Raw genomic sequence first — 26,092 nt, 5'->3', positions numbered from 1 at the left:
TCCTAAACAATTGGAATTACTGGACAAGCTGTATTGGGATTAGACTTCCTTTCTACAAAAAAGTATTTTACTTTCAGCCTAGTGTGGTATTATTGAGTATGATATTTATGATAATTAATGCTGTATTCTGTTTGGTCCAAACAGAAGACATAGATTATCAACCAAGATATTATGTTGTTAGCAAAAGAATTCTGAAGGTGGCTTTAGGAAATTTACTTACATTAATGTTGATGACCAGTAAGAATGATTTGCTTGGTGCTATTTCTGGTCTTCAACATGACAGATTAGCCTTTTTACACAAATGGTTGGGAAGGTATATGTTTGCAATGATTTCTCTACATTTTGCTATGGCTTGTGTTTACTGGCTTGGATTGGATTTTCCTATTATGCTTATGATACCACCTCAAATTTTCGGTTTTATTGCTTATGGTAGCTTGTTAGTATTGACTTTTGGAAGTTTAAAACTTATCAGAAAGTTATCATATGATTTCTTCATTGTTCAACATAAGATATTTTCATTCATTATGCTACTTTTGGCTTATTTCCATAATAAAGGGAACGCTGCAGCAGTGCTTATTTCAGTCCACTTGATTGTAGTGGATAGAATATTGTCCAAGGTAGTAGCCTTTATTCACAAGAGGAAATCACCCACAAAGGCAAAATGTAGCTTTGAAAAGCTTGACGATGAAACTATAGCTGTTACCATTCCTGTAAAGTTATTGAAGTTTACTTATGATTCATGGTATTCGAAGCTCTTGCCCAAAATTGGTTATTGGAAGCCAGGTCAACATATAGTCTTGAATGTGCCAAAAGTGAATTTTTTTCAAATGCATCCATTCACTATTGCTAGTTTACCAGATTCTAAGCACATTAAATTAATAATCAGAATGCAAAAAGGATTTACTAAGAGGTTAATGAAAAAGATGGTGAAATTGCAAGAGGAAGATGAAGAAGAGGGACCAATAGTAAAATTGAAAGCTACTTTTCATGGCCCTTACGGTGGTCACTTTCAATCATTATTACCATTTGATACAAGTCTATTCTTCGGAGCTGGTTCAGGATGTGCTTTCATATTTCCAGTTACTTTGGACTTGTTGAGAAAAATTAAAGAAAGAGAAGAGCAAAATGATTATCTTCATAGACCTGAAAATGCAAAAGTTCATATAGTATGGGCTATAAAGAAGAAAGAAAATGTCTCCTGGATTAAACATTTGCATGAAGAGTTATCAGAATTCATACGCAGTGGAAAATTGACTATGGATTTGTATATGACACAAGAACAAAGTACTATTACTACAGAATCTACTTATATTGAAGAAGAAAGCAGCCCACGTACTAAGCATGAAATAAAATCGAATTACATAGAAGTAGACAGTAGTCCACATACTAGTCACGAGTCTAAAGAATTATTTGCTGATATATCTACTACTTCAAGTTCCATATCTGAGGTATCTATATTAGACTTACCAGGAGTCAAATCAATTTATAGTAGACCAAATATTCCAACGATAATTGGTAAAGTAGCTAGACTGTTAGTTAATGAAAATGGTAATACTTTCAAGGCTTTAGCTGTATGTTCATGTGGACCTCCTAGATTCACCAACGAGATCAAAGTTTCTTGTCAAGCAAATAGAAAGCTTAAAAACCCTCCAGATGTATATTGTTATACAGAATCATTTTAGTTTTTATTTATTTACTTATTTATTTTGTTATTTATTTTTATAACTGTCTAGGCTCTAGACAGTTACTTACTATGTGTTTTGTAAATAGATTATTTATGGCTTCAATGGAAGCAATGAGATGTACGGAAAATTTCAAAAAATCCCGATATAAATATTATTAAATGTTACTTTCTATTAATAAAAATTGCTTTAAATACGAAAACGATTTACCATACTTGTTTAAATCTTCCTAACTTGCCTTTAGCAATATTTCTGTATCTAGTATTGGGCATAGACAACCAAAGAACCAACATAGCTGAAAACAAAGCTATACACAGTGGAAAAACCACGAAAGTGCCTGTAAATTGAGAAATTAATCCAACAATAAATGGGAAAATAGCACCACCAGAAGATCCAAATGCCGTCGTAATAGTCAAGGACACAACCTGAATTTTTCTCGGAAGTAGCCCTTCCAGAACAACATAAGTCATTAATAATGGATAAATTGGGCCAATACAAATACCACTTAAGGTAATTGTTAAAATCTCTATAGGTAAACTTGGAATCAACCATGTTAGCAAGATAAAAATAATTGCCAAGACACCCAATATTGAATTACCTCTTCTCGCACCTATAAGCTTATGAATCAATCTAGTAAGAACTAATCTTCCAAATGTAACACCAAACCAATACCCTGAAGCAACATAACCAATAGAAGCCTCATTATGTTTACGATATTCCCTTAAATATGTTGTGACCCAACCACCAATTGCAACTTCAGCTCCCTGATAAACCAATACAAAAAAGGAAGTCATCCAGGTTAATTTATTTTTGATAGCTTCTTTCATAAGATCTTGTTCGCCTTCTTTAGATTCTTCAGCATCCCATGGTTTTAATTCATCTCCTTTATAAATAAATGCATAGTAAGTATTACCTGTATTAAATACCATTAAGCCGATTAAAATCAAATAATAATAATGCCATTTAATGCCAGCTTCAACAAGTGCAGTAGCAATCAAAGGAGATACAGATGCACCTAACCCATAACAACCATGAAAATAACCTAACGCAGTAGATGATTTTTCCAATCTACTAACAAATACATTAAACTGTGATACACAAATTCCGACTCCGATCCCTCCAAAGAAAAACCCAGCTACTATCAAAGGAAATTTCAGTCCCGACAGAACAATTGAATACATTATAACAGAGAAAACACAACCAATAGTGGTTGATTTTCTTCCTAAATGGGTTTGAATCTTACTTGCAAGGGCTGCAACTAATATATAGCCCACAGCATTACTCAACCATAATAATGAAGAAACACTATAGGATATATTATATTGAAGTTCGATATAATTCAATAAAACTCCCACAGAACCATCAGAACAACCTAAAGTAAATACCCAAATGCAAGCAGTTATGACTCGATGAAGATTCCCTGGTGGATTGGTAAAAGATAATGGACCTATTTCTTCTTCCATTTCTAAACCCAGTTCGATCTCATCTTCAGAAGCAGGTTCATGATGTTCAAATGCAATTTCATCAGTTTCAGTTGGTCTATACTCCAAAGGAGGCCTTTTATCTAAAACTTGATCATTTGTGTTTGAGTTTTGGCGTTCAAACGGATCAATTTCAGTAATGTCAAGTGAATAACTAATATCCTTAGAAGGTGATCTGATCTTATTATCAGTTAAAACCAGCATTAAACAGTTCCTATGATTTTTCTTCCAGTTTTCCAAATGAAAATGCTTGTATCAAACTCAATTGAACAGCGATTCAAGTATACTTAAATGATCCATAATTAATTATATGTATAGCCCTTAAATATGAATGTCATCGATATAAATTCGACCGTTTTTGTTAATCTTCCCGAAAGCTGGAGAAAATAAACTGGTACTAAAAAATCTTAGGAAAAATAATTCTGCCGCCTTGTGGAAAATTATAAAATAAAAAAACGTCTATGATTTTGAATAAAAATTCCGAGTAATTAGATTTCGCAGAGGCCTATTTGTAATCCAACTTGTTACTATGATAAGAATTCTACTTTGTAATTAAACAATTTTATGATCATTTTTTTATTAATATAATGTAAAGTAATCATATGAAGTATAACTAAAAATAGGTAAATCAAAAATTAAAAATAACTAAGAAAGAATTGAAAAATTTAAAAATAGAATTGAAGGCTTTAAAAAACAGTATATAACTTAATATAATATAATATTTTTGTTATTATTAATTAAATTACTTTTTAGAAGCATCACTAACAGTTCCATTATCTGGACTTAAAGAACCTTTACCATCTGCAGTAATACCATCGATTTCATCAGCTTGTTTGGAAGAAGTAACAGCTTTTAATTTAGCAAGTCTAGCTTCAGTGGATCTGATTGGTTCAATGACATATGGACTTTCTTCTGGGTTTTTGTAATGTTCTTCAACATCACTGTCATAATAGGCAAATTCACCAATTTGAGCTAAATCAGTACCTAACATTTCTTCATCTTCATGTAATCTAAGTCTTAAGAAGGGAACTCTATCCATAGCTAATAATAAAATAGCAGTTACAATAAATGACCAAGAACCAATGGCACAAATTTCAGCTAATTGATAACCTAATTGTTCATAATGATGATTCATCCATCCACCAGCAATTCTAGCAGATGGGTCAGCATAAACTGAACCATCTGAAGCAGCAACATAATCAGCAGCGAAAATACCGGTTAAAAATGAACCACAAGCACCACCAACACCATGTAAAGCGAAAACATCTAAACCATCATCAATGTGTAATAATTCTTTAATATCAACAGCATAATTACAAACAATGGCTGGAATAACACCGAAAAGTGGAGCGGTATAAATTGGAACAAAACCAGCAGCTGGAGTAATACCAACTAAACCAGCAATGGCACCAGTACATAAACCAACGGTGGACCATTTACCACCTAATCTGAACCAATCAAGAATCATCCAAGCTAAACCACCACTAGCAGCGGCAGTATTGGTGTTAACACATGCATACCAAGATCTAATGGAAGCATTACCGGTGGAACCACCATTGAAACCAAACCATCCAAACCAAAGTAAAACCGTACCTAAAACAATATAAAATACTGAATGTGGTTTATATTTTGGAACTTTACCAGTGGCTAATGGATCATGTCTTTTACCTAAAACTAAGGAATAAGCTAAAGCAGCAAAACCAGAGTTTTGATGGACAGGACCTCCACCAGCGAAATCATAAGCACCTAAGTTGTATAACCAACCATTAGAACCCCAAGTCCAAGAAGCAATTGGACAATAGACAACAGTTAACCATATAAATAAGAAAACCATCATTGGACCTAATCTAGCTCTTTCACAACCAGCACCAACCATTAAAATAGCGGTAGTGGCGGCGAACATACCTTGATAGAAACAGAATAACATATCTGGAAGTGTGGTAACAGCAGATGGAGAACCCAACACATTTTTTAAGGCAAAGAAATCCAAGTTACCTAAAAATTGAGATGAACCTTTCGCAAATGCCAAAGAATAACCCCAAAAGAACCACTGGAAGGTGGTTAAACAACAGGCCATTATAGAAGCCCACAATAATGATAAAGCATGCTTTTTTCTTGCTAAACCACTATATAAAAGACCGACACCTGGAATCATAATCCACACCAAGGCTCCAGCAACACCGATCCAGGCCATATCACCTTTATCGAATTGACCATTTAAATCAAAAGTGAATACATCACCACCTGGGGTATTAGACATATTGGAATTCTTATTATATTAAATAATTATAAGGATCCTTTAATTTCTAAAGATGGGAAGTGAAGATATAATATACAAAAGACAAAAATTAAGAATGAAAAGAAGAAAGTAAAATAAAGAAAGATTTAAAATAAATAAAATTTCAAATTAGATTTCATAAGATTAAAATTGGAGATATCTGTTGGTATATATATACTTGTTAGAAGTAGTAGAAATGGTAGGTATCAAACAAAAAGAAAATTTGATAATACGTTAATCTACCATATGCAAAAAAAGCCAATAATTAAAAAAAAAAAAAAAAAAAAGATTAAATAAAATAAAATAAAATAATTAATGTTTTAAATAATATGTTTCCAAATGAAGGTGTAATGTACAAAATAGTTGGATGCACATACGATATGTATAACTCCTTAATTGAAGTTTACAGGTTATCAGTAATCTTAATATGTGACTTGATTGAGTAATTGACCCAAGAAAGTGAAAGTAGATTACCACTAAAAAAAAAAAAAAAAAAAAAAATAACTAAATAAAAAAAAAACAAGGCTGTAAAAGAAGCCGTTAATATTATTACAACCAAACCACCACACATAAGTCAGATCAATTAATCTAAATAAACCCAACCAACCAACCAACCATGTATAGAAAAAAAAAGAAAGAATTTAAATTAGAGTGAAATTAACAGGAGGACGAATTGAAATTAATATCCTGCTACCATTATAAAGATAGTTATACGCACACCCGTTATCATCAGCCAATAAAAATCAGTTATCGCATTATTTTTTAATTATGAATCTTGTCTACCATCGGCTAATACAAAAATTCAATTGATAAGGTGTATGCAGGATGCACTTGTAAGATTGGGAAAAACACCAAACAATTTTATTTTTTAATTAAACTGTATTTTTGTTTTCACCGGTTTCGCGCAATTTTGTTTGCTTTTTATGATTTTCTTTTTACAGTTTAGAGTTGGCTAACTAGTATCACATCCGACTTTAAATCATTATTTGATTGCCATTACTACTAATCATTAATGATGGTTAGTAATCAAGTAATAACTGAGCGAGTGAATCAATCAATAAAGCTTGTTGCAATGAAATTTAGCAACTCAATTGCAATTGAGTTCAAAAAACTCAATTCTAACTAATGTCTTTTATGTTTGTTTCTCAAATCATTGACAATTCGTATTACAATTACTAAGTATTATCAATTAAATGAAAGACAAATATCAAATCAAAACAAATCAAAACAAAACAACAACAACTTATAGATAACTCTCACTATCAGATTTTAACGCTTTAATGGTTTTCTTTTTTTCTTGGTTTTTTCTCCCCATCAAGCATATAACCCAATTTTAAATCTAAAAATAATATTACTACTTTGACAGCCTAAGAGTTTAGAATTTAACTATTTGCAAGATCCTGTATTTCATTTTTAATCTAACTAATTCTGTAGTAATGTGATAAATAACAACTTCAGACCGTTCAATTCAATTGGTTTAGGTTTATTAGGAAATAATTAGTTTATCTCAATCTAATTGATTGATTGATTTACCTAATCAATTAAAAATAGCGTTTCCTTAAAATATTAATTACAAAAAAAAAAAGAAAAAAGTTCGTATCTGGAACTTTAGGGAGAGTAGTGGGGGACTAGGGGGGGAAGGCTGTTATGGTAAGCTCGGCAAAATTGTTCCACCATTACATACTTACATACATTAAACCAAAACTATACGAATAAACTGACGCAATTGATTAAAATTAAATAACCAAATCCCATAACCAATTAATTAGATTAGATTAGTTCCTTACCGTTAACGATAATCATTTCACTATCCACGAACGGTCTTAAATCAGAAAATGGAAGGTGAAACAAAACAAAACAAAATATAGTAGTCTAAAGATTGTGATCACAAAATTGTCAACGCACAAAAAGCAAAAGGAATAAAAAATGCCGTAAAACGGCATTATTTCTATTTATGTAACAAATCAAGTATAACCATCAAAACAAAGCCAAAACCCTATGAAGCAAATTATATAGATAAGAAGTATATATTAATAAAATTAAAAACAAAGCAGCAGAAAAAAAAACAATAAAACGATTAAAATGAGTCAACATCAGTTAATTTAGAGAAGGCTTAAAAATATTATGGATTAGTTAGGTTCTGGTCTAGTATTCGTCTGGTACGCAATTAACCCAGTAAGTTAATGGCTATTATTAAAGCAGGAGGGAGGAGGGGTGCATGGTACAATATTTATGAAAGTAAGCATGGGCAATTAATAATCCTTTTTTCTCTGAACCATTTTGCGTTATCCTTATCAAATCAATTTAAAATTAATTAATTCCTTTTATACTAAGGATTTATAAAGTGGATTTCAACTGTTTTGATGTATAGAAACGTTTAATTTATAAATTAATAGTTGCCTAAGTTTTGTAACATTCTTTAGATAACTAAAAATGCAATCAATTAACAACAACAACAACAACCTAATTTAAACTTTTAAAAATTTACTTAAATAAAGAGTTGTGAGAAAAGAAAGGGGTGGGGGTGAGAAGAGGAGTAGTGCTTAGTTCCTCTTTCCCGTTATCAACAAAAATTATTACTGGAACACTTAAAACCATTTTTCTTTACCACCTATTACCTTTTTCTGTGCATCCTTCATTTTATTTCCCTCCAATTTATTTTAAAGAGTCGTAATTATTGTAATTGAAGTAATTATTTTATAATCCCTGATAGCAATTCATAAAATTAATTAACCTTTTAGTATAGTTAAGTCACATCACAATCAGAAGCTTTAACCATAAATAAAATACCAAGAAAAAATTTACATTATATCATTCGTTAATCCTTTGTCAATGTATTCATTAATATAAGCTTTCTTATCTCTCAATTTCCCCATCATTTTTCATCATGCTTTATGCAATTGGAAAACAGGAGACTCAAGATTACAATTTCAAAATGTGGAGAAGTAGTTTATCAATATTATTTTATTTGTTTGAATAAGTGAAATTTTTTTTCAACTCTTCAATTGAATTGGTTAAACAAATATTATTTCGTATCGTTCATACAATGAATGGTTTCCGATAATCTTTGATTGAAAAGTTGGATGTTTATGATGTCATTTAAAGCCCCCATCTATGATTGACCGATCCTATTTTTTAAGAACTCTAATTATTTTCCGTATTATCTGTGTGTAAGTTTATTATTTTTATTATAATTCTTTTAAATCAAAAGCGTTAACGGTCCTGTAATCACATAAAAATACTTTTAAGTATCTAGTTTACGTATTATTTCAAAGAAGTTTAATTACAAAGTTTAATTCAAAAAAGAGGTAATGGTTTGATTAAACCTATGAAAAATTTTCAGGTTTTTTTCAAACTTTTCACTTATGTTATCTCTCTATCTTTAATTATATCAAGTTTTGACCGGATGACTCATTCAATTGATCAGAATTGATATCCTCACATTTCCTATCAAACTTCTATTCAATAATTTTGTATATTTCATAATCAATTATAACACTGCTTTCAGAGGTATCACTTTCTGACTGCGTGGGGGATGGTTTGGGTGTAAAAATGGTAAGATGAAATGTGACACTTTTACACGACCTTTCACATAGATTGAACCATGACAAACCCAAAACCAAAACACGAAAAATAAACGGTTAAATCGGTCAAAATGCATCCATTCGACTCCTATTATTACTATAATCAATTGTAATTAAACAATTAACTGCTCATATCATCAAATTGATCGATTGGTTATATTGATTTGTTGTTATTAGTCATATCGTCAAAAATAAAAAAGATAGGATGAGTTCTCAAGAGTTCAATTACCCCACTCATATTTTGACGTCAAAGACTCCTAATCAAGCTGCGTTAATAATACCTAATGGACTTAATGAGACCTCAAGTTTAATCAATGATAGGTTATTGCGTTGGTTTCAGGATTACAATGCTACTCTTCACAATTATAATCAAGGATTAAAAGGATTAATTGATACTGGTTCAAGTTTTGTTGCTAATGATGAAAATTCAGATAGTAATTTTTCAAGAAATTGGAATTGCTTATTAACTTCATTGAAGACAGAATTGGAATCAAATGAATCTATTCATAAAGGGGTTAAACGTGAAATAATTGCTCCTTTACGTGATTTAATGGAGAATGATGTCAGATTATCCGAATTATTAGTTAATAGTCAAGAATTACAAGAACTTAGTCATGGATTATCTAAAAATGATCAAAATGCTGAATTTCAATGGAATTATAAAGCTCCTCATATATTTGAAAACTTTGAAAACTTTAAACTGTTTGAAATTCAATTATTATTCGATTCAATCTTGAATTTCTTTCAATTTCATAATGCAAAATTAACCAAAAATTTATCTAATAATGAAAATTCAACTAATTATTTATTAGGAAGTTTCAAATTGAAAAATGAAATGAATAATTATTTGAATCATATTATTTCAACTGACTTTAAACCTGTTAATGATGGATTTTTTAAACAACAATTATTACAACAGCAATCTCAATTAAATTCAAAACCTTCTCATCATCAAAACAATAACACCACTACCACTCCAAAAGCTTCTAAAAGATTCAGCACCTTTAGATCAGCAAGTCATAGTAGCCAAGCTACCGCTACTAGTAGTAACAATACATTTGATGATGAAAAGGATATAGCTTCAACAAAAAGCAAAAAGGGTTCAAGATTAAGTAGAGTTGGTTCAATGTTTGGTAGAAATAAGAATAAGAGAGCTTCGAAATTACAACCTAATGATACTATTCCCGAAACAGAATCAATAACAACCACTTCTTCTGCTCCATTACGAAACGATTTATCAAAATCTCAAACTAGAACTTCATCAGTCATCTCAATGGGTGGATCAGGAGTTGGGCCTTCATCATCAGCACCAAAACAACCTGTAGTGGATGACATTCCAAAACCTCAATATAATCAACCGCTTCCAGCTACTCCTAAAGAAAGACAAGATTCGTTTCCCTCACAAGCTCCTCAATATTATACCAAACCAAAAGCTGAACCATCAACTCCAAAACTTCCACCTCAACCAGTTGATGATAATGCGTTAGACTCACCAAATGTCGTTAAGTATAACGATTCCGATTCTTCAGATGATGAAGATGTAGTTGATGTTAACAATAATAGACTTTCTATGTTACAAAGACATGATTTGGCTCCAACTGCTGCTGAACCAGAAAAACTTTCAAAGATTCTTCCACCTCCAACAAATGCTTTCATTAGTCATCATACCAATGGAACCACTACTTCATCGGATGCTCTTTTGTCATTACCAAGATCAAGACAAAGTAGTGCTGGTAAATATAGCTTTGAGGTGGGTGATGATCAAAAACCAATTCAATCGACTCCAAGACAAGAACAACCAAATGTATTTGAAGATCCTCAAGAAAAAGAATTGCCCGAACCAACAATTGAATCTTCGTCATTGCGTAATGTCGTGACTGGTGCCGCTGTTGGTGCTGTTGGGGTTGCTGCTGCTGCTGTAGGAATAGAACACAATTCATTAGATCCACAAAGTCGTTCGATTCCTTCACAAGCTTCAGTACAAAGTCAAGCAGCTCCTCCTCGTCCTCCTCCATCAAGAAAAGTAGTTGCTCACCATCAAACTGATGATCAACCACAACCACCACAACCACCTCAAGCAGCAAGAAGAATAACTTCACAAATGTTTACTAATGCTCCTCAATCTGTTCCTAGTTCGTTACAACCAAATCAAACTGGTATATCGGCTTTGGTTCCTCAAGATACAGGAATGTCATTATCTAAGAATAACGATATCTTTAAACATTTTGATGCTTCTAAAGTAGAAGAGGCTTATGGTTTAAATGCTTCAGTGGCTGAGGTCGTTAATGCGACTTTTAAAGATGGTACTTTAACCAAATCACAAGTTATTGGGGAAGTTGCATTTACTTATAAACAAAATGAAACAGAAACTTCAATTCCAAGTGAACCAATTTTACTTTCTATTCCAAATTCATACGACAAATTGATTTTGAATAATTCTTTTGTTGAAAAGGTGGGGGACAGCAATGAATTTAAAGTTTTACCTTCATATATATTCTCCAAAACTTTAGGTGGATTCAAATATTTAAAATCAATTGATCAATCTCAAGTACCTATTTTAATTCAACAAATTTGGAAGTTTGAAAATCATCAAGCTAGTCTTGTCATCAATCTTACTTTGAATTCAGCTTATTCAGCTCCTGTTGTATTGAAAAACTTCATTGTTTCTGTTGCTTTAGATGGCTCTGCTCAAGCTTCAAGTGCTTTATCTAAGCCTCAAGGTGCTTTCAATAGAGAAAAGAATAGAATCACTTGGAGATATGATCAACCATTGTTATTGGGAGGTAGTAGACCAACTGAAGAAAGGTTGATTGCTAGGTTTGTTACTAATGGTTTAGCCGCTGAACATGAATCAGGGGTGCAAATCAAATTTGAAATTGAAGATAGCGCTGTAAATTTCACTAACATTTACTTTGCCAATACTTCTGAAGAAATCCCACTAGTAAGGAATTTAATTAGTGGTAATTATAGTGGTCATATTTGAAATTACATTTTACATTTAAAAAAAAATTGATTTATAGATAACATTTCTCTTTATATCTTTTATATTTGAACCCTATTTATGGTTACAAAAAAAATATTTCTTTTCTACAATAAAAATAAATAACGACTAACTAAAATTATGACTGATGATGAAATCAATATCAATTGACTTATTCATCCTTTTTAACACCACCAGTAGGAGTTAAGTCATTGTAGGCGGTTTGTAAACCTGACAATTGCTTTTTAAAAGTGGCAATATCTTTCTCCTTTAATTTAATAAGTTGCTTATATTTTTCAACTTCGCCTTCATTATCTTCCAGGGAAAGTAAGGTTCTATATTCAGTTTCCTTCTTAACCAATTTTCTGACGATAGTAATAACCGTACCAATAGCAACCATCAAATATAACACAGCTCCACTTAAGTAGAGATTTCTTTGTGAATAGAATTTGGTGGCCAATTGATCATATGATAAAGTTCTGTTAGTTTCTGTGGCAACGCCAGTAGTGAAATAAGGCAGACCTGAATAATCACCAATCTTCTTTAATCTATTAACACAATCTAAAAATTGAAGAATCAACAACAACACAGCGAATATAACTCCAACTTTGAAATTTTGGGATTTTTGTAATACAAATGTAAAATCAATGATTTTAGCTCTTACAGGGTATGGTAACGGTAAAAGTAATACCAATAAAGTGATCATTTGAATGACCATGGCACCAAACACTAATGACAATTGAATACTCATGATTGAACTATACTCTTCTGATACGTAATGGAATATGAACTATGATCCAATTCGTTGCAACACTGAAAGTATTAACTTCAGACGAATTGATCGTTTCAATTTGGAAAAAGGTTGTCAAACAGGAACATGGGATGTGAAATTTATTTCCTGCATATACTGGACTTCTATATTTGGACTTATTATATACTATATTTATTAAAATTATAATTTACAAATTCAAATTAAAAGCAATCTCACTATAAACCGGTTACCTTACGGGCATAGTTGAAAGCAAGGAAACTGAATAATAACATTGCTCCTACAATTCCCCAAAACCATTCCAATCCGTCATACTCTTGACCTGGAACCACACAGTTCATACCCCACAAACCAGTTACAACATTAATAGGTAAGACAATCGTACCTAAAATAGTAATCTTACCTAAAACATCATTGGTATCATTATTAACTTTTGTCATATCAATATTGATTTGAGCTAAATAATTGGAATGGAATCTAGCAAGTAACTTTTCATAATGATTCAAAGATTGAACCATCGTAACTATATGATCTTGAATATCTCCTAAATACATTCCAATTTCAGCTTTCGGAGTTTTATTACTTTCTGCCATTGCTTCAGAAAATCGTTTACTAAAGCCTTTAATAACATCAGCTTTTGAACCTAAAAGTCTCAATACTGACATCACCCTCTTACGACATTCACCAATTCTACGTAACATATCACCTTTACGCTTCCAACCTAAAATTTTAGATGAAGTACTAGCAGAACTCTTCTTGGAGCTACTACTAGATTCTGATGCAAGCTTTTTGAATCCAGCTCCAACATTATGATCGACTGTTGACTTAGATCTTTTTCTCCAAATGAATACATTATTAGAAGTATCTTGTACTTCTGCAGCTCTTTTAGTTCTTCTCATCAGTTGATGCAAGGGCGGTTTATGTAGCTTTTCTTCAACATCTGAATCATCAGAGTCAGAATCATCAGTATCAGAATCTTCACCTGAATGCATTTTTAAGATTGCATCTTCAATCGCATTCACTTCTTCTTCTATACTCTCAATCATAGGAGCAAATGAATCAGTGATATCATCAATCAATGCATAAGAGATCCAATCAGATGTAACATTAAGATATTCTCTTAATAAACGAGCTCTTCTTCTGACATTAATAGGATGAGGAGTGGCAGAAAAATGAAATGTAATGACAGCATCTTTAAAGACAATCATATACATATTTAATGGCAGTAATTCGCCTTCTCTTATCTTTTTACCTCTTGATTTATAAGATGAGTCCTTAGTAGGAGGATGCATTAATGATGGTTCCCTTGATCTGGGTTTGGATGATTTTTTACCTACTAAATTCAGGAAAAAAGACCAAATAGCAGATTTACGTTCTTGAGATCCAAATATACTATTATCATCACTGGCATTATCATACATTTCTTGAAGTTTACTGAATTTCTTTTCATGTTCCTTCTTTCTTGCTTTCCGTCTTTCATAAACAACATCAAATGAAGTGAAACAAATGAAATAATATGTTTTGAATAATTCAACCTTTTCACGAGTTTCACCTAAGAAAATATCTTCAGTAGTTAAAGGATGAATACCAAATGTCTTTGATAAAACTTTCATTTCTTCTTCAGTTGGATCTAACACATCAAGCCAAAATGGTGACACATTTGAAAGTTCTTCTGAAACCGAGCCAATGGTCCCAACCACGGGCGTATCGGTTCCTTTCGACGATTGACCTACTCTCAAGTTGATACTACCAGGAAGATTACTGGATGATACGTTTATAGGTTCAACTATATTCGAAACATGTAAACTGGATGGGACATGAGGAGTGTTGTTTCCATTTGAAGTAGAAAGGGCAATACCTGTAGTCATAATTGAAGGAGCAACATTATTGGTGTTTGTAACTGAAGGAGATACTATATTTCCAACACTTGTACTTGAAGGGAAACTGGATAATGGCAGAGAATAATGAGATGGTTGAAATAACATTTGTAATTTGTCAAAGATGGATTTTTCTTCTTCATCTTCTTCAAGTTCTTCATCTTCTAAATTATCTTCAATATCATCCATATTTAAGATATTATCATTATTATTATTTTCCCATAATTTCTTTTGATTTTCAATTCTTTCTTCATAACTATCAGCTTCATCCACTAATAACCCACTTATGGATGGTGAATGAATGGTTTTATCCAAGTTTTCTCTGAAATAAGTATATCTACATAATTTTCCATCCATTTTACCAGTTTTCAGATTATACTTTTTATGAGGACTTTGGTAAGGACGATTTAAAATAGTTGGTATTTGTTCTTTTGATTTTTCCCAAGGTTGAATTGGGGTTGGTCTTACTCTAAATGATTCTTGAACCAGACTTAATGATGCTATTTCATCAATATGATAATTGTCTAATAAAGGAGTTCCTTCTGTTGGTTTTGGAGAGTTTCTCTCTAATGGCAGGATTGATTCAGAGACAGGATTTCTTATAGGATGATGGAAATTAACTAATGGAGGTGATGGAGGAGTTGTCATTCTTTGTAATTCTTGAGTTTCATTATCAATTTCTTCTCTTACAAATTCTTCCAAAACTTTAATATCGGGCCATTGATAAGTGTTTTCTTTATTATTAATGGATGCAATATGATCATAGTAATCGGGGAAACATACATCATCCAAAGATGTTGAATCACTAGAATGATCTGATGAAGGATTGGAACCACCAAATTCCATTGAATTTAAGGAATATTTATCACTATCATCTCTATGAAAGGTATCATCATAATGGTCAGTATTCCAAGATTGAGACAGAGCCAATCTTCTTTGTTCTTTGGTATATTCTTCCATATCCAAAGCCACGGAACCAAACTTTCCATTTGAACTACTACCAATAATAGGACCATTATTGTTATTAACACGAGAATTTTGATTTAAAATAGATGGTTGATGATGATGTTGTTGTTGATGTTGCTGCTGCTGTTGTGGATCTTGAGTTGAGTTATTGCCATTACTTTGAGTTAATAAATTTTGAAGATTTCGATTTGTCAATGGTAAAGTTGATTTTCTTGCTAATGGAGTTCTAACAAAGTCATCAGAATGATCTGAAATATCCGTTTGTCTTCTACTTGGTTTAACAATGTTACCTTGTCCTTGAGTATATAATTGTTGTTGACTGCTTCTTCTTCTAGCTCTTGCAGGAGATGAATGTAAATGGGCAAGATCATTATATTGTCTATGATCAATATAAGAACCTGAATTCAAATTTGGATTAACTTTATCCTTTGATTTTGGATCATTATCATTATTATCTTTTGGATCCGAGGCAGAATCATTGCCCTTGGCAGATGTTATTTGAGCTGAATGATTGTTTAAGTTGACTTGAGATGACGTTGTGGATGACGATCCTTGTTCTGATGGAGTCACAGGAAGGTAATTAGCCGTTGGGAAAGTTAAAGTTCTTCTCTTCCCCTTACCTTTTCCAGACATCTCGCTCTAATTATTTTTGGTTTTTGATGGATAGGAAGGCTAGGATAATCAACAATGGATGCTGATGAGATTAAGTTGAATGAATTAGCAATATGAATCCAATATAACAACCACAATACACTTTTCCAACACAATATAAACTGAAAGCAACCACTAAAATTTTAAAGTTCAACAATTTTAGCACAAAAAATCGATTTGGATTTGTGAGCTTAAAAAAAGAATTGAATAAATTAAATTTAAAGATAAGAATTAATTATGAAATTGGGGATGATTTGAATGGATTAAGAAGAAGATAATGACTATGAAGAGGAAATGTTTCGATTGAAAGGACTAATGGCTCTTATAAGTACAACTTCTAGCATATATATCAAATTGGTATGCTAAATCATTGGTCATCATTATAGAATAAGGTTAAGCAGAATAAAAGTAACTATTGCGCTTTATCAGCCACTTTTGAATTTACAATACGATAGAACATGATTTACACAAACAAGGAACATCAAACTGACAACATTACTATAAATAGCATTCATGACTTCATTACTAGTAAAAGTTGAAATGGTATAATTAAAGTTCAATGGTTAGCTTTGTGTATAAAATTGCGTTATTTTAAAAAGATTCAATTCAAATCATTTTTAACCAATCTATTGCTGAATTGAGCTATAAATATAAATAATGACAAGTACATAACTTATACATAGTACTATATGCTATAAAATAATGAAATTAACCTTTAAGATCAACCCAAATTGATATCTATACCTAGATCATTTTGATCTGATGAGTAATATTACTCGAATCAATCAGCATCTTCATCACTTTCTTCTTCTTCAGGTTGAGGGGCCTTTGCTGGTTTTGGTTTTGGTTCGTCAATTTTAGCTTTCTTTATTGCTGGAGTTGCAGCTGCTGTTGTAGTAGTAGAAGATCCAGCTGGTCTACCATTCAAGGTATCCAATGCATTTTGAATCTTATTAGTAGCTTCCAACAATTTATACCAAGTATCCTCTGTCAATGAAATCCCCTTCTTACCAGGTCTCTTTTCATTTGAATCTTTATCAATATAGAATTCTCGTATATCAACCAAATTTATATTATTAAATTTTCTAATCGTGACTTGCTTCTTTTTATCCAATTCAATTGTCACTTCTTGAGATGAACTGTTGCTAGCATTATTATTGTTTCTATTAGAGAATGATCTCTTGTTATATGACATTATGACGATGATTAGATATATCCCTTACTTGATCAATTATAGTTATAACTAACGATAATTCATAGTAAATTTATTTATGATATTTCAAATTGTTCAGTCTTTTTTTTTTTTTTTTTAACGTGAACGTGAAGGGTTACGCGCCGCTGTATTGCTGCTGCTGCTGCTTTTCTGGTTGCTAAGAATAGAATATGGTATTTTCAGCCAATTTCCAAAAATGGATCTTAAAAAGTATTAATTAACAACAAGTTCGATAGATTATAGGTATTTTGGATCTACTGATTTATGTTCTAATCTACAATCCCCAAAGATACACGTCAGTTGATTTTGCTAAACAACACAATAACATAATTTAATAAATATAAAATAAAATAAAATAAAATAAAAGAAAAAGAAGACAATGTTTTTTTGTTTCTATATATATCCCATCCTTTCATCTATCTTCCTTCAATACCACTTTCCCAAGTTTCATTCAAATGTTTTTCACCTAATAACCTTTGGACTAAATCAACTACTGGTTTATCCTTAACATTAATATTATTTTCATTGTTTTTAACTTGCCAATAACTTTCAACAGCAATTCGTAATTCATCCAAGTTTGAAACTCCTAAAACAATCGATGTTTTACTATTCCAGGGATAAGACTCTTCAAATTCATCATCACTTTCATTTCCAGTATTAAATAACCAATTCTTAATGGCAAATCTGGTCGATAAATCAGCTAATTCTAATCCATTATAATCTTGTTTTAAAATCCGGGCAATTTCTTGAACTTTATCCTTAAGAGCTTGAGGAGCAGGATGAAATGAATGAGTTATATCTGATCTTAATAATGACATACTTAAAATCGATCCATTCATTAATTTCTTAATACCACAATCAGAAAAGAATTTATCATAATATTGAAATAAAGTAGTATTTTGAAGACAACCATTGGAATAAGATAATATAGCATCTAATGGACCAATCTCCTTATCATTCTTAGCTTGTAAAGCTACTTTATATAAGAATTTAACTGGATAACCAGAAACCCCGAAATTTAAAATTAATCCTTCATCTTTTAAAAGTTTCAATTCTTTCAAAGCTTCATAAATTTGGGATTCTTCAACAAACTCAATATCATGCATATAAACAAGATCTAAGTAGGTGGTTCCTAATCTTTTTAATGATCGTTTAATTGAATTTCTAACGCTTTCACGAGAATAATCAAAGTCATCTAATTTCACTCTCCCGGCTTTTGAACAAATATAAAACGATTGTCTATCAATATGAGCAAGTTCTTTCAACGCTTGACCTAAGATTTCTTCAGAAGGACCATAATAAGGTGAAGTATCAATAGCATTCAATCCTAACATGAAAGCGGCTTCTAAAATATCTTTAGCTGGTAATTTATGAGGATTATCTGAATATTGATTATTAAACACCGCCCCTCCTATGATTAATGGCGGTAAATTTTCAATAGAATGAGGCAACTTAACCTCAAACTCACCAATAGGATTCGTCACTGTCATCTTTAACTAGTTGCCAACTAAACTTATACACGCGTTAATGAAGAGACCAATAGTTTAAACCAATATTTGATGATTATTAACGTATTTAGATCGTTATGTATTTTTTTACATCAGAAGAAAATGAAAAAGAAATTTTGACCTATTTTTGTGTGACAAAATTCTGTGAAAATATTGCGACAATTTACAGGCATCCACAATTCATAGATAACGATATATTATCTAAACAATCAGAACTATTTAATTACTTAAAATATATTTGAACCTTCTTGTAAATAATTACCGGGTACTAACCCTACCATACCAATATTATCCCCACAATTATTACCTAATTCACATATAAACCAATTATCCTCTTGCTTGTGTAATATATACATATTCCAATTCTTCTTAAAAAGCAATTCTCCCTCTTGTTGAGGTTTATAACTATATTTGGCTTTGGCCTTGGTGATGAATGGACTTTTGGTTATAGGTGTAGTATTGTTATTATTTTCATTATTATTTATCATGGAATATAAGTCGTTGTATGATGTACTTGGTAATTTCAGTAATGAACGTCTATGGTGCGAACTCGATAATGATTTATGAGATTCATCAATAAGCATTGATTTTGGTCTCTGATGTAATACTTTAGTGTTGGTTGTAGTCTTTGATGGTGAATTGAAATTGATCGAATTATATCTGGTCGCTATTTCATTGTGATCATCAATAAAATCAGAGGTTGGTTGTTTAAATGGAGTATTTGGTTCTGTTTTACTTTGTCTTTGATTAACATATTTATCTTCATGTTCTTTAGCTAACCTTACTGATCTTCTATATTGATTAACATCTCCATTACCTCCTGAATTTAAATCTTCTAATGCTTTAGCTATAAAATCAATTGAAAAATCTTTCATAATCGGTACTTTTTGAGTATTAGTAGTATTATTACTATTTGATTTACTATTCTTTGATGGACTTCGATCTTGAGACATTTTATTAATTTGTTCTTGGAATTGATTCAATTGTTTCTCTTTCCGTCTTGGTGATGACCAATTTCTATTCTCAGTTGAATAATTAGATCCGGTGGTGGAAGTGGCAATATTTACTTGATTAGTATTGGTATTTCCTGATGAATAATTGGTTGGATTCGAATAGTTAGAATTGGTATATCCATTACTGGTGATTGAATTCTTGGTTTTATGAATGGAAAATACATCAGCTTTAGTATCTTCTGGACTTGAACTATAAATTGAATTAGATCGATGACTATTGGTATGTATTGGTATACTTTGAGATTTTTGAGGTGATGGAGTTGATGGAGGTAATTTTGGTACTGGTTTATACTTTAATGGTGACAGATTGAAAATATGATTTTGATTAATTTTATGATTTGAAGATGATTGGGATCCATTAACAGCTTCTGAAGCTTGAGAATAAGTTGAATAATTTCTGGATAATATAGGTTCAAAATCAGGATCAATGAATTGAGCTGATTGAAATTCAACTTCATTAACCGATGATTCATCATATCCATTTAAGAAATCAATGAATTTATAATGTTTAACCATTTTATTCCCCGTTCCATAATATTTAGTAAAATCTTGTAAATCTACTTGAGGTTGAACTTTAGCAAGTACTGATCTTACACTATCAACCGATTGATCATTATCAACACATAAAGTGGCGACATTATTACAAAAATTGAAACAATTCACTTTACATAATTGAATTCGTTCAATTTCTAATTTATAAATATCATTCAAAGCTAATGACCAATCATGATTAAAGATCGATAATAATTCATTATAATTCGTTATGGATGATTGATATTCATGTTCGATTTTGGAAATATTGGATTGAAGTTTCATTAAATTAGCTTGATTCTTTTCCCCTTCTTTACCCCAAGTAGTTTTAACACTTAATTTTAATGATTTTAATGATGAACAAGTTTCAAAATATAATTGTTTACTATGATTTAAATGTTTGTGGGAAGATGTTAATTTTGAAATTAATTTATTGATATGAGTTTTGATTTTATTGATTCGTTTAACATATGTTTTAAAGAATTGATTTAAAGTATCATAATTTAATACATTAACCGATTTGATGAATTTATGATTATATTGAATCATTTGTTGATTTTCAATTTTAAATTTTTCTAATCCAACTTTCAAAGATCCAATTTCTTTAGATCCAATCGATATTTTTGAATTCAATTTATCTAATTTCTTACAATAATCTTGTTCGATATTGATTCGTTCTTGATAATAATGTAAAATTTCTTCCATGGTTTGAATTGAATGATCCAATTTATCACACACAACATTATAACCGTTGAAATCGGGTCCCCAAAAGCTATTAACAAGGTTGACATCTTCCGATTGATACTGTGAATGTGGATGTGGATGTGAATCTCGCAGCAACATCTTCGTTGTCATCTGATATTATGTGATATTAAATGATGACTTGACTTGGTCTATTACTTTGATTGTTGTGATATGGTTTATTAAAATGGTTGCAACTATACGAATGTTGCTTGTTCAGTTTTGAATTAGATATATGATTGACTCAAATACGATATTATCTACCAAGTGATTTTTGATTTTTCTTTAATTGTGAAAGAAAGAGGTTTGTAACAGTTTATCATACAACTTAACATTATAATTAAATGTTTTGTACATATAAATTTGATGATGATTGATCTATTGGTATTATAAAAATTTTGTTGTGTACGTTTTGCCTAATTAGGAAGGAGGGCCAAAATTTGGTTTTGTGGTAAAGGACAAATTTTTTTTAGTATTTAATTTAATGTCTGGGATTTTTCTCAACTACACACTGTATGGATGTGTAAGGAGAAGTGTACGAATGCAAAATAGTGTTTGAAGAGGATGGCGAAGTTTACGTAAGTTTGATCTAGTTGATTGATTTGGTATGGATCGCTGATCACATGGGGTAAGTTTGTAAGTAGTTTATAATTCAATCATGGTCAAAGTAGCTTATTAAGTTAGAAATCATAGTAGACATGTAGATGATAATTACAATGGTTAGTTATAACAGAATATAGATATGAAAATAAATCTATCTGAAAGGTAATCCACAGTAAAATTATCATCCAATGGTAGTTAACTACTAATGAGAAGATATCCAGTGGAGAGTATTATATTAATACAAAGGAAAAATAAATATGAATGACTGTGGAACAATACAATGAAATTAAAAAAGTCTAGCTCATTTCAATTAATTTCAGTTCAGGGAAGATAGTTCAGCTTTTCAATGGAGTTTATTAAATTTATCAAAGTTCACATGGGGGTTAGAACCTTAAAAAGAAAAAAAACTTAGAACCGTTTCAGCCTTTTGTATGCTTTGTTCACCAAATTTTTACTTGCCGTTATTTCCAAGAATGAGACCTAGATTAATTAAGTTTTAGTAATGTAATGTTTGTTTATTTTAAAGTTGCTATATGCACGAATCCACATATATACATACATACATATATAGTATATCCCATGTTTCTAGGGATGGTGGTGGTGGTGTTTATATGTATGTATGGGTGGGTACCTTAAATTGTTGTTTTCTGTCTGTCTGTTTTTGTTGTTCTCAATTTTTCCCTCTTCCCTTTTCAATCACACAATTTCAGGTTGTGTCTGAATTCTTCTTTCTCATTTTTTGTCTGTCTGATTTTCTGACTTGCTTCATTTATTTGTATGAAATTCAGTTGTCATAGAATTCGAGGAATGACTTATAAATAACCAATTTATCTATTATTTATTTACTTATTTATTTATTTAATTTATATCTATTCCTTGTTCAGTATTAGCTATACTTCACTATCTATTCATTTATTCTAGTGTTATCGATTCAATATCCTTCATACCCCTACTTAAGTAGTGTTCAATTAGACATTCTTACTCGTTACTAGTCTTTATTTTTTTCTCACATCCTTATCATATCAAAACATGGTTAACTTATTTAATCGTAGGCGGAAACAAGATACAGCCTATCAAGGCTTTGCAAAGTATAATACTGAAATCAACAATTATCAATCATCTCAAAACACAGTGGCAGGTTTACCTAATTCAAGTGCAAATCGAAATCAATCGTTTGCTAATGGTGCAGGCCAAGCTGCCGTTGCTGCTCTTCGAATTCATCAACAACAACAGCAACAAGCTAATAATCCTCAACCTATAAGACAACCACAACAACCTGCAAGAAGAACTAATTCATTAACTTCAAGTAGTTATATACAAGCCCAAAGAACAAACTCTTTAAGATCATATACTTATCACCCTAAGGGTTCCTATACCCCGGGTCAACCTGCCAATATCAATAATGCAAGAAGATTTAATAGTTTAACCAATTCAAGTATAAATTCAGTCCCTAACACATCATCAAGACCTACTTCAGTAGCGAAACGTTCACCTTATGCTCAGAATCCTCATAATGTCATTAATGAATTAAATGATGATATCGATGAAAATATCGATTTGGCTGATGATGATATGATAATTACAACCAAAACAACTAGAGTTGTTGATTCTCAAGGTAGAACTCAATCCATTACTACTCAAACTATAAAGACATTGCCTGATGGATCAAATATTATCGAAACCACCAGTAAGAATATATCAAGAAGTAATTCAAGAGCAAATTCTTTAAATTCAAATAATTTAAGACATAATTCAATTCTTTCATCATCAATTAATAATCCTAATCCAGCCTTAACTAAAATTGAAGAAGATTTACAAAACTTTGAATATGATTATCAACTCGATAATAAACAAGATCATCAAGATTTAAGATTAAATATTCCTAACCATAATAATGTCTCACAACCAGTAGTCAATAATAATAATAATAATAACCTTGGATCTCCATTTCAAGAAGCTCAAGCTGCTTTCCAAGAAGATTCTCCAAATCACAATAAAGAATTAATCACTCCAGTTATTGATAGACCTATACAAAAGACACTTTCTCAAGACTCATCACCTACCAAACCACTTCGTTCCATTTTGAAAAATAGTGCTCGTCCAAAATTTGAAGATGAAGAAACTCAATATCAACAAGATCAAGAATTACCATCACCAGATTTACCTGCAAATGCAATTCATGTTATGGATCAACCAAAAAGCTTATCTCAACCACCTCAATTCAAAGTACCTATTGGTCCAGTTATCTTAGATCCTCCAAGACATGCAACTAAATTATTTTCTCCAAAAACTTCAAGACAAGAAAGTGAAGATTTAAGATCAACTGCAAGTACAACTGCTTCACCTCCAAGTTCCATCAAATTTGTGGATAAAGTTGAAACTATTCCAATATATCATCATCCTCAAGAACATCAATCTCCTAAGAAAGCTAAACCTATTCAACCTAATTACGATGCTGATTTTTATGCTGCTGCAATGCAAGCTGCCTATAAGAGAGTTTATGGAGAAGCTGGTCCTCCTCCACCTGCTGCAGCACCTACTCAACCAGTTCAATCTTCAAAACAAGAACATTCCATATTTCATAAGAGTGATAAGAGAAAATCAACCGCCAATGCTCCAGTGATTAAAACTCCAACACTTTCCAAACATGAAGTTGAAGCAATCGATGGTAATTATAAATATGAAAATCATTACAAAAGCTTTTCATCTCATTCTATGAGAAATGATCCAGTCAAGAAATCAACGAGAAGAGAGAGAAAACAAGAACCGGAACCTATTCCTGAACCAGTACCTGAAGTTATTGAAGCTCAACCACCATCAACTGAAAGTTCACCAGGTAAGAAGAAGCGATTTGGATTTTTCAGCAGAAGTAAGAAGAATAAAGCTGAAAAGGATAATAAGAGTTTCAGATCAAATGCTAGTATTAATGAACCTCCATCTCAAATTCGTGAACAACCTTTCATAAGTGCTCCAGTGACTGAAGAAGTACCTCAACAAGTAGCGCCACAAGCATCAAAACCAGTTTATCAAGAACCAGTTTCACAGCCTCCACCATCACAACCACAAGCAACGGCTCCAGTAGTTGCTCCAGTTTATCGTCAACCAGTCTTACAACCACCGCAAGTGCAACCAGTAGCTTCTCCAATTACCCCAAAGGTTGAAACACCATCTGTACCAGCAGTTCCTACGTTAAAGGCAAAGGAATTCATACAACCAACAGCGCCGGAAATTATTCATGATGATTCAATTCCAACTGAAACTGAAGTACAAGCAGAAACTCCAAAAACGGCTCATGCTTTTAGAAACTTGACTCCAGGTGGATTTGGAGGAGTTATTGCTAGTACATCTGGATCTCCACCAAAAGAACTGATTCAAGCTGCGGTGGGTAGTTTTGTTACTAAACAAGATTCGGTTGAAAAGCAAGCTGAACCTCTTGTGTCTGATGATTCCGAACCAATTCCAGTTCCAAAATTAAGTACGATTGATCCTCATGATGAAGAATTTTCGGGTGATGAAGAGGAAGAAGATGTTTCTGAAAGAAAAGATGAAAATATTGCTGTTGGGCCTATTGCTCCTACTGTTCCAGTAGCTAAAGAAGTTGATCATCAAGTACCAGCAGTTGTTCAACAGGCTGAACAAGATATCAAGAGGCCAACTGAAACTACAATTGAAGAACCAGAATTGAAACAAGTGGAAGAGCCAGTCGTGGAAGAACCAATAGTCCATCAAGTGGAAGCTCCAGTTGTCCAACAAGTTGAACAGCCAATTCAACAACAGGTACAAGAGCCTCCAGTTGTTCATGAAGCTGAGAAAGCCATTAATTACCAACATGAAGACTCACTTCAAAGTAGTCCAATTCATGATGAGATTCATCCCAACGGTGATGTCATTGCTTACAATGGAAATGGTGTGTCCAATAACGATGAAATTATTGAAAAGGATCGTCAAGATGCATCACAATCTGATGAAACCATTGTCGATAATACATCCCAACATAATTTAAAGAATGATTTAGAATCAAAACTTCCCAAGCATGAATCTACACCTAATCAAACTGATGTAGTAGTTAAAGAAAAACGTGCTAAGAAAACCAGCAAATTTAAACAAAATATTTATAAATATTTTATAAAATCCTATGATCGTTAGGTAAATTAATATCGTTAATGTTTCATTTCTAAATAATAATATCCTCTACTTTGTATTAATATAAATAAT

At 31.7% G+C, this 26,092-nt stretch overlaps 10 protein-coding genes across 10 annotated transcripts; 3 read left to right on the top strand and 7 right to left on the bottom strand. All coding sequences in view use genetic code 12, as the record gives it.

Annotated features, from left to right (window-relative positions):
* Positions 1 to 1,785, top strand: DFJ63DRAFT_139122 (ferric reductase family protein). Its single transcript, XM_064903425.1, has one exon. The coding sequence runs from the start codon at positions 99 to 101 to the stop codon at positions 1,680 to 1,682; it is 1,584 nt and encodes a 527-aa protein (XP_064763184.1). The 5' UTR covers positions 1 to 98; the 3' UTR covers positions 1,683 to 1,785.
* Positions 1,786 to 1,888: 103 nt separating this feature from the next.
* On the bottom strand, positions 1,889 to 3,367 carry DFJ63DRAFT_335369 (MFS transporter; the record flags this gene model as incomplete). The annotated part of the gene is made up of 1 exon (XM_064908203.1): positions 1,889 to 3,367. One exon carries the CDS (start codon positions 3,365 to 3,367, stop codon positions 1,889 to 1,891), a length of 1,479 nt encoding a protein of 492 aa, XP_064763183.1.
* Positions 3,368 to 3,636: 269 nt separating this feature from the next.
* MEP2 (ammonium permease) lies at positions 3,637 to 5,701 on the bottom strand. Its single transcript, XM_064903426.1, has one exon. The coding sequence runs from the start codon at positions 5,421 to 5,423 to the stop codon at positions 3,906 to 3,908; it is 1,518 nt and encodes a 505-aa protein (XP_064763182.1). The 5' UTR covers positions 5,424 to 5,701; the 3' UTR covers positions 3,637 to 3,905.
* Positions 5,702 to 9,230: 3,529 nt separating this feature from the next.
* On the top strand, positions 9,231 to 12,008 carry DFJ63DRAFT_335367 (uncharacterized protein; the record flags this gene model as incomplete). Its single annotated transcript, XM_064908202.1, has 1 exon — positions 9,231 to 12,008. One exon carries the CDS (start codon positions 9,231 to 9,233, stop codon positions 12,006 to 12,008), a length of 2,778 nt encoding a protein of 925 aa, XP_064763181.1.
* An 84-nt stretch (positions 12,009 to 12,092) lies between these two features.
* On the bottom strand, positions 12,093 to 12,874 carry DFJ63DRAFT_138797 (uncharacterized protein). Its single transcript, XM_064903419.1, has one exon. It carries the CDS (start codon positions 12,754 to 12,756, stop codon positions 12,178 to 12,180), a length of 579 nt encoding a protein of 192 aa, XP_064763180.1. The 5' UTR covers positions 12,757 to 12,874; the 3' UTR covers positions 12,093 to 12,177.
* Positions 12,875 to 12,992: 118 nt separating this feature from the next.
* MNR2 (putative Mg(2+) transporter) lies at positions 12,993 to 16,250 on the bottom strand (the record flags this gene model as incomplete). Its single annotated transcript, XM_064906120.1, has 2 exons — positions 12,993 to 16,174; positions 16,238 to 16,250. The coding sequence occupies 2 exons, from the start codon at positions 16,248 to 16,250 to the stop codon at positions 12,993 to 12,995; spliced, it is 3,195 nt and encodes a 1,064-aa protein (XP_064763179.1).
* Positions 16,251 to 16,649: 399 nt separating this feature from the next.
* On the bottom strand, positions 16,650 to 17,555 carry DFJ63DRAFT_138795 (chromatin-binding transcription coactivator). Its single transcript, XM_064903418.1, has one exon. It carries the CDS (start codon positions 17,461 to 17,463, stop codon positions 17,050 to 17,052), a length of 414 nt encoding a protein of 137 aa, XP_064763178.1. The 5' UTR covers positions 17,464 to 17,555; the 3' UTR covers positions 16,650 to 17,049.
* A 1-nt stretch (position 17,556) lies between these two features.
* Positions 17,557 to 19,094, bottom strand: DFJ63DRAFT_138806 (D-arabinose 1-dehydrogenase (NAD(P)(+))). Its single transcript, XM_064903420.1, has one exon. It carries the CDS (start codon positions 18,969 to 18,971, stop codon positions 17,898 to 17,900), a length of 1,074 nt encoding a protein of 357 aa, XP_064763177.1. The 5' UTR covers positions 18,972 to 19,094; the 3' UTR covers positions 17,557 to 17,897.
* Positions 19,095 to 19,216: 122 nt separating this feature from the next.
* On the bottom strand, positions 19,217 to 21,388 carry HOF1 (formin-binding protein; the record flags this gene model as incomplete). The annotated part of the gene is made up of 1 exon (XM_064906119.1): positions 19,217 to 21,388. The coding sequence occupies one exon, from the start codon at positions 21,386 to 21,388 to the stop codon at positions 19,217 to 19,219; it is 2,172 nt and encodes a 723-aa protein (XP_064763176.1).
* A 1,402-nt stretch (positions 21,389 to 22,790) lies between these two features.
* On the top strand, positions 22,791 to 26,091 carry DFJ63DRAFT_138791 (uncharacterized protein). Its single transcript, XM_064903417.1, has one exon. The coding sequence runs from the start codon at positions 22,907 to 22,909 to the stop codon at positions 26,021 to 26,023; it is 3,117 nt and encodes a 1,038-aa protein (XP_064763175.1). The 5' UTR covers positions 22,791 to 22,906; the 3' UTR covers positions 26,024 to 26,091.
* The last annotated feature ends 1 nt before the right edge of the window (position 26,092 follows it).

This window comes from Scheffersomyces coipomensis, assembly GCF_036884675.1.
Source record: "Scheffersomyces coipomensis strain NRRL Y-17651 chromosome Unknown DFJ63scaffold_3, whole genome shotgun sequence".
NCBI lineage: Eukaryota > Fungi > Ascomycota > Pichiomycetes > Serinales > Debaryomycetaceae > Scheffersomyces > Scheffersomyces coipomensis.
This window is presented reverse-complemented; position numbering and strand designations above follow the sequence as displayed.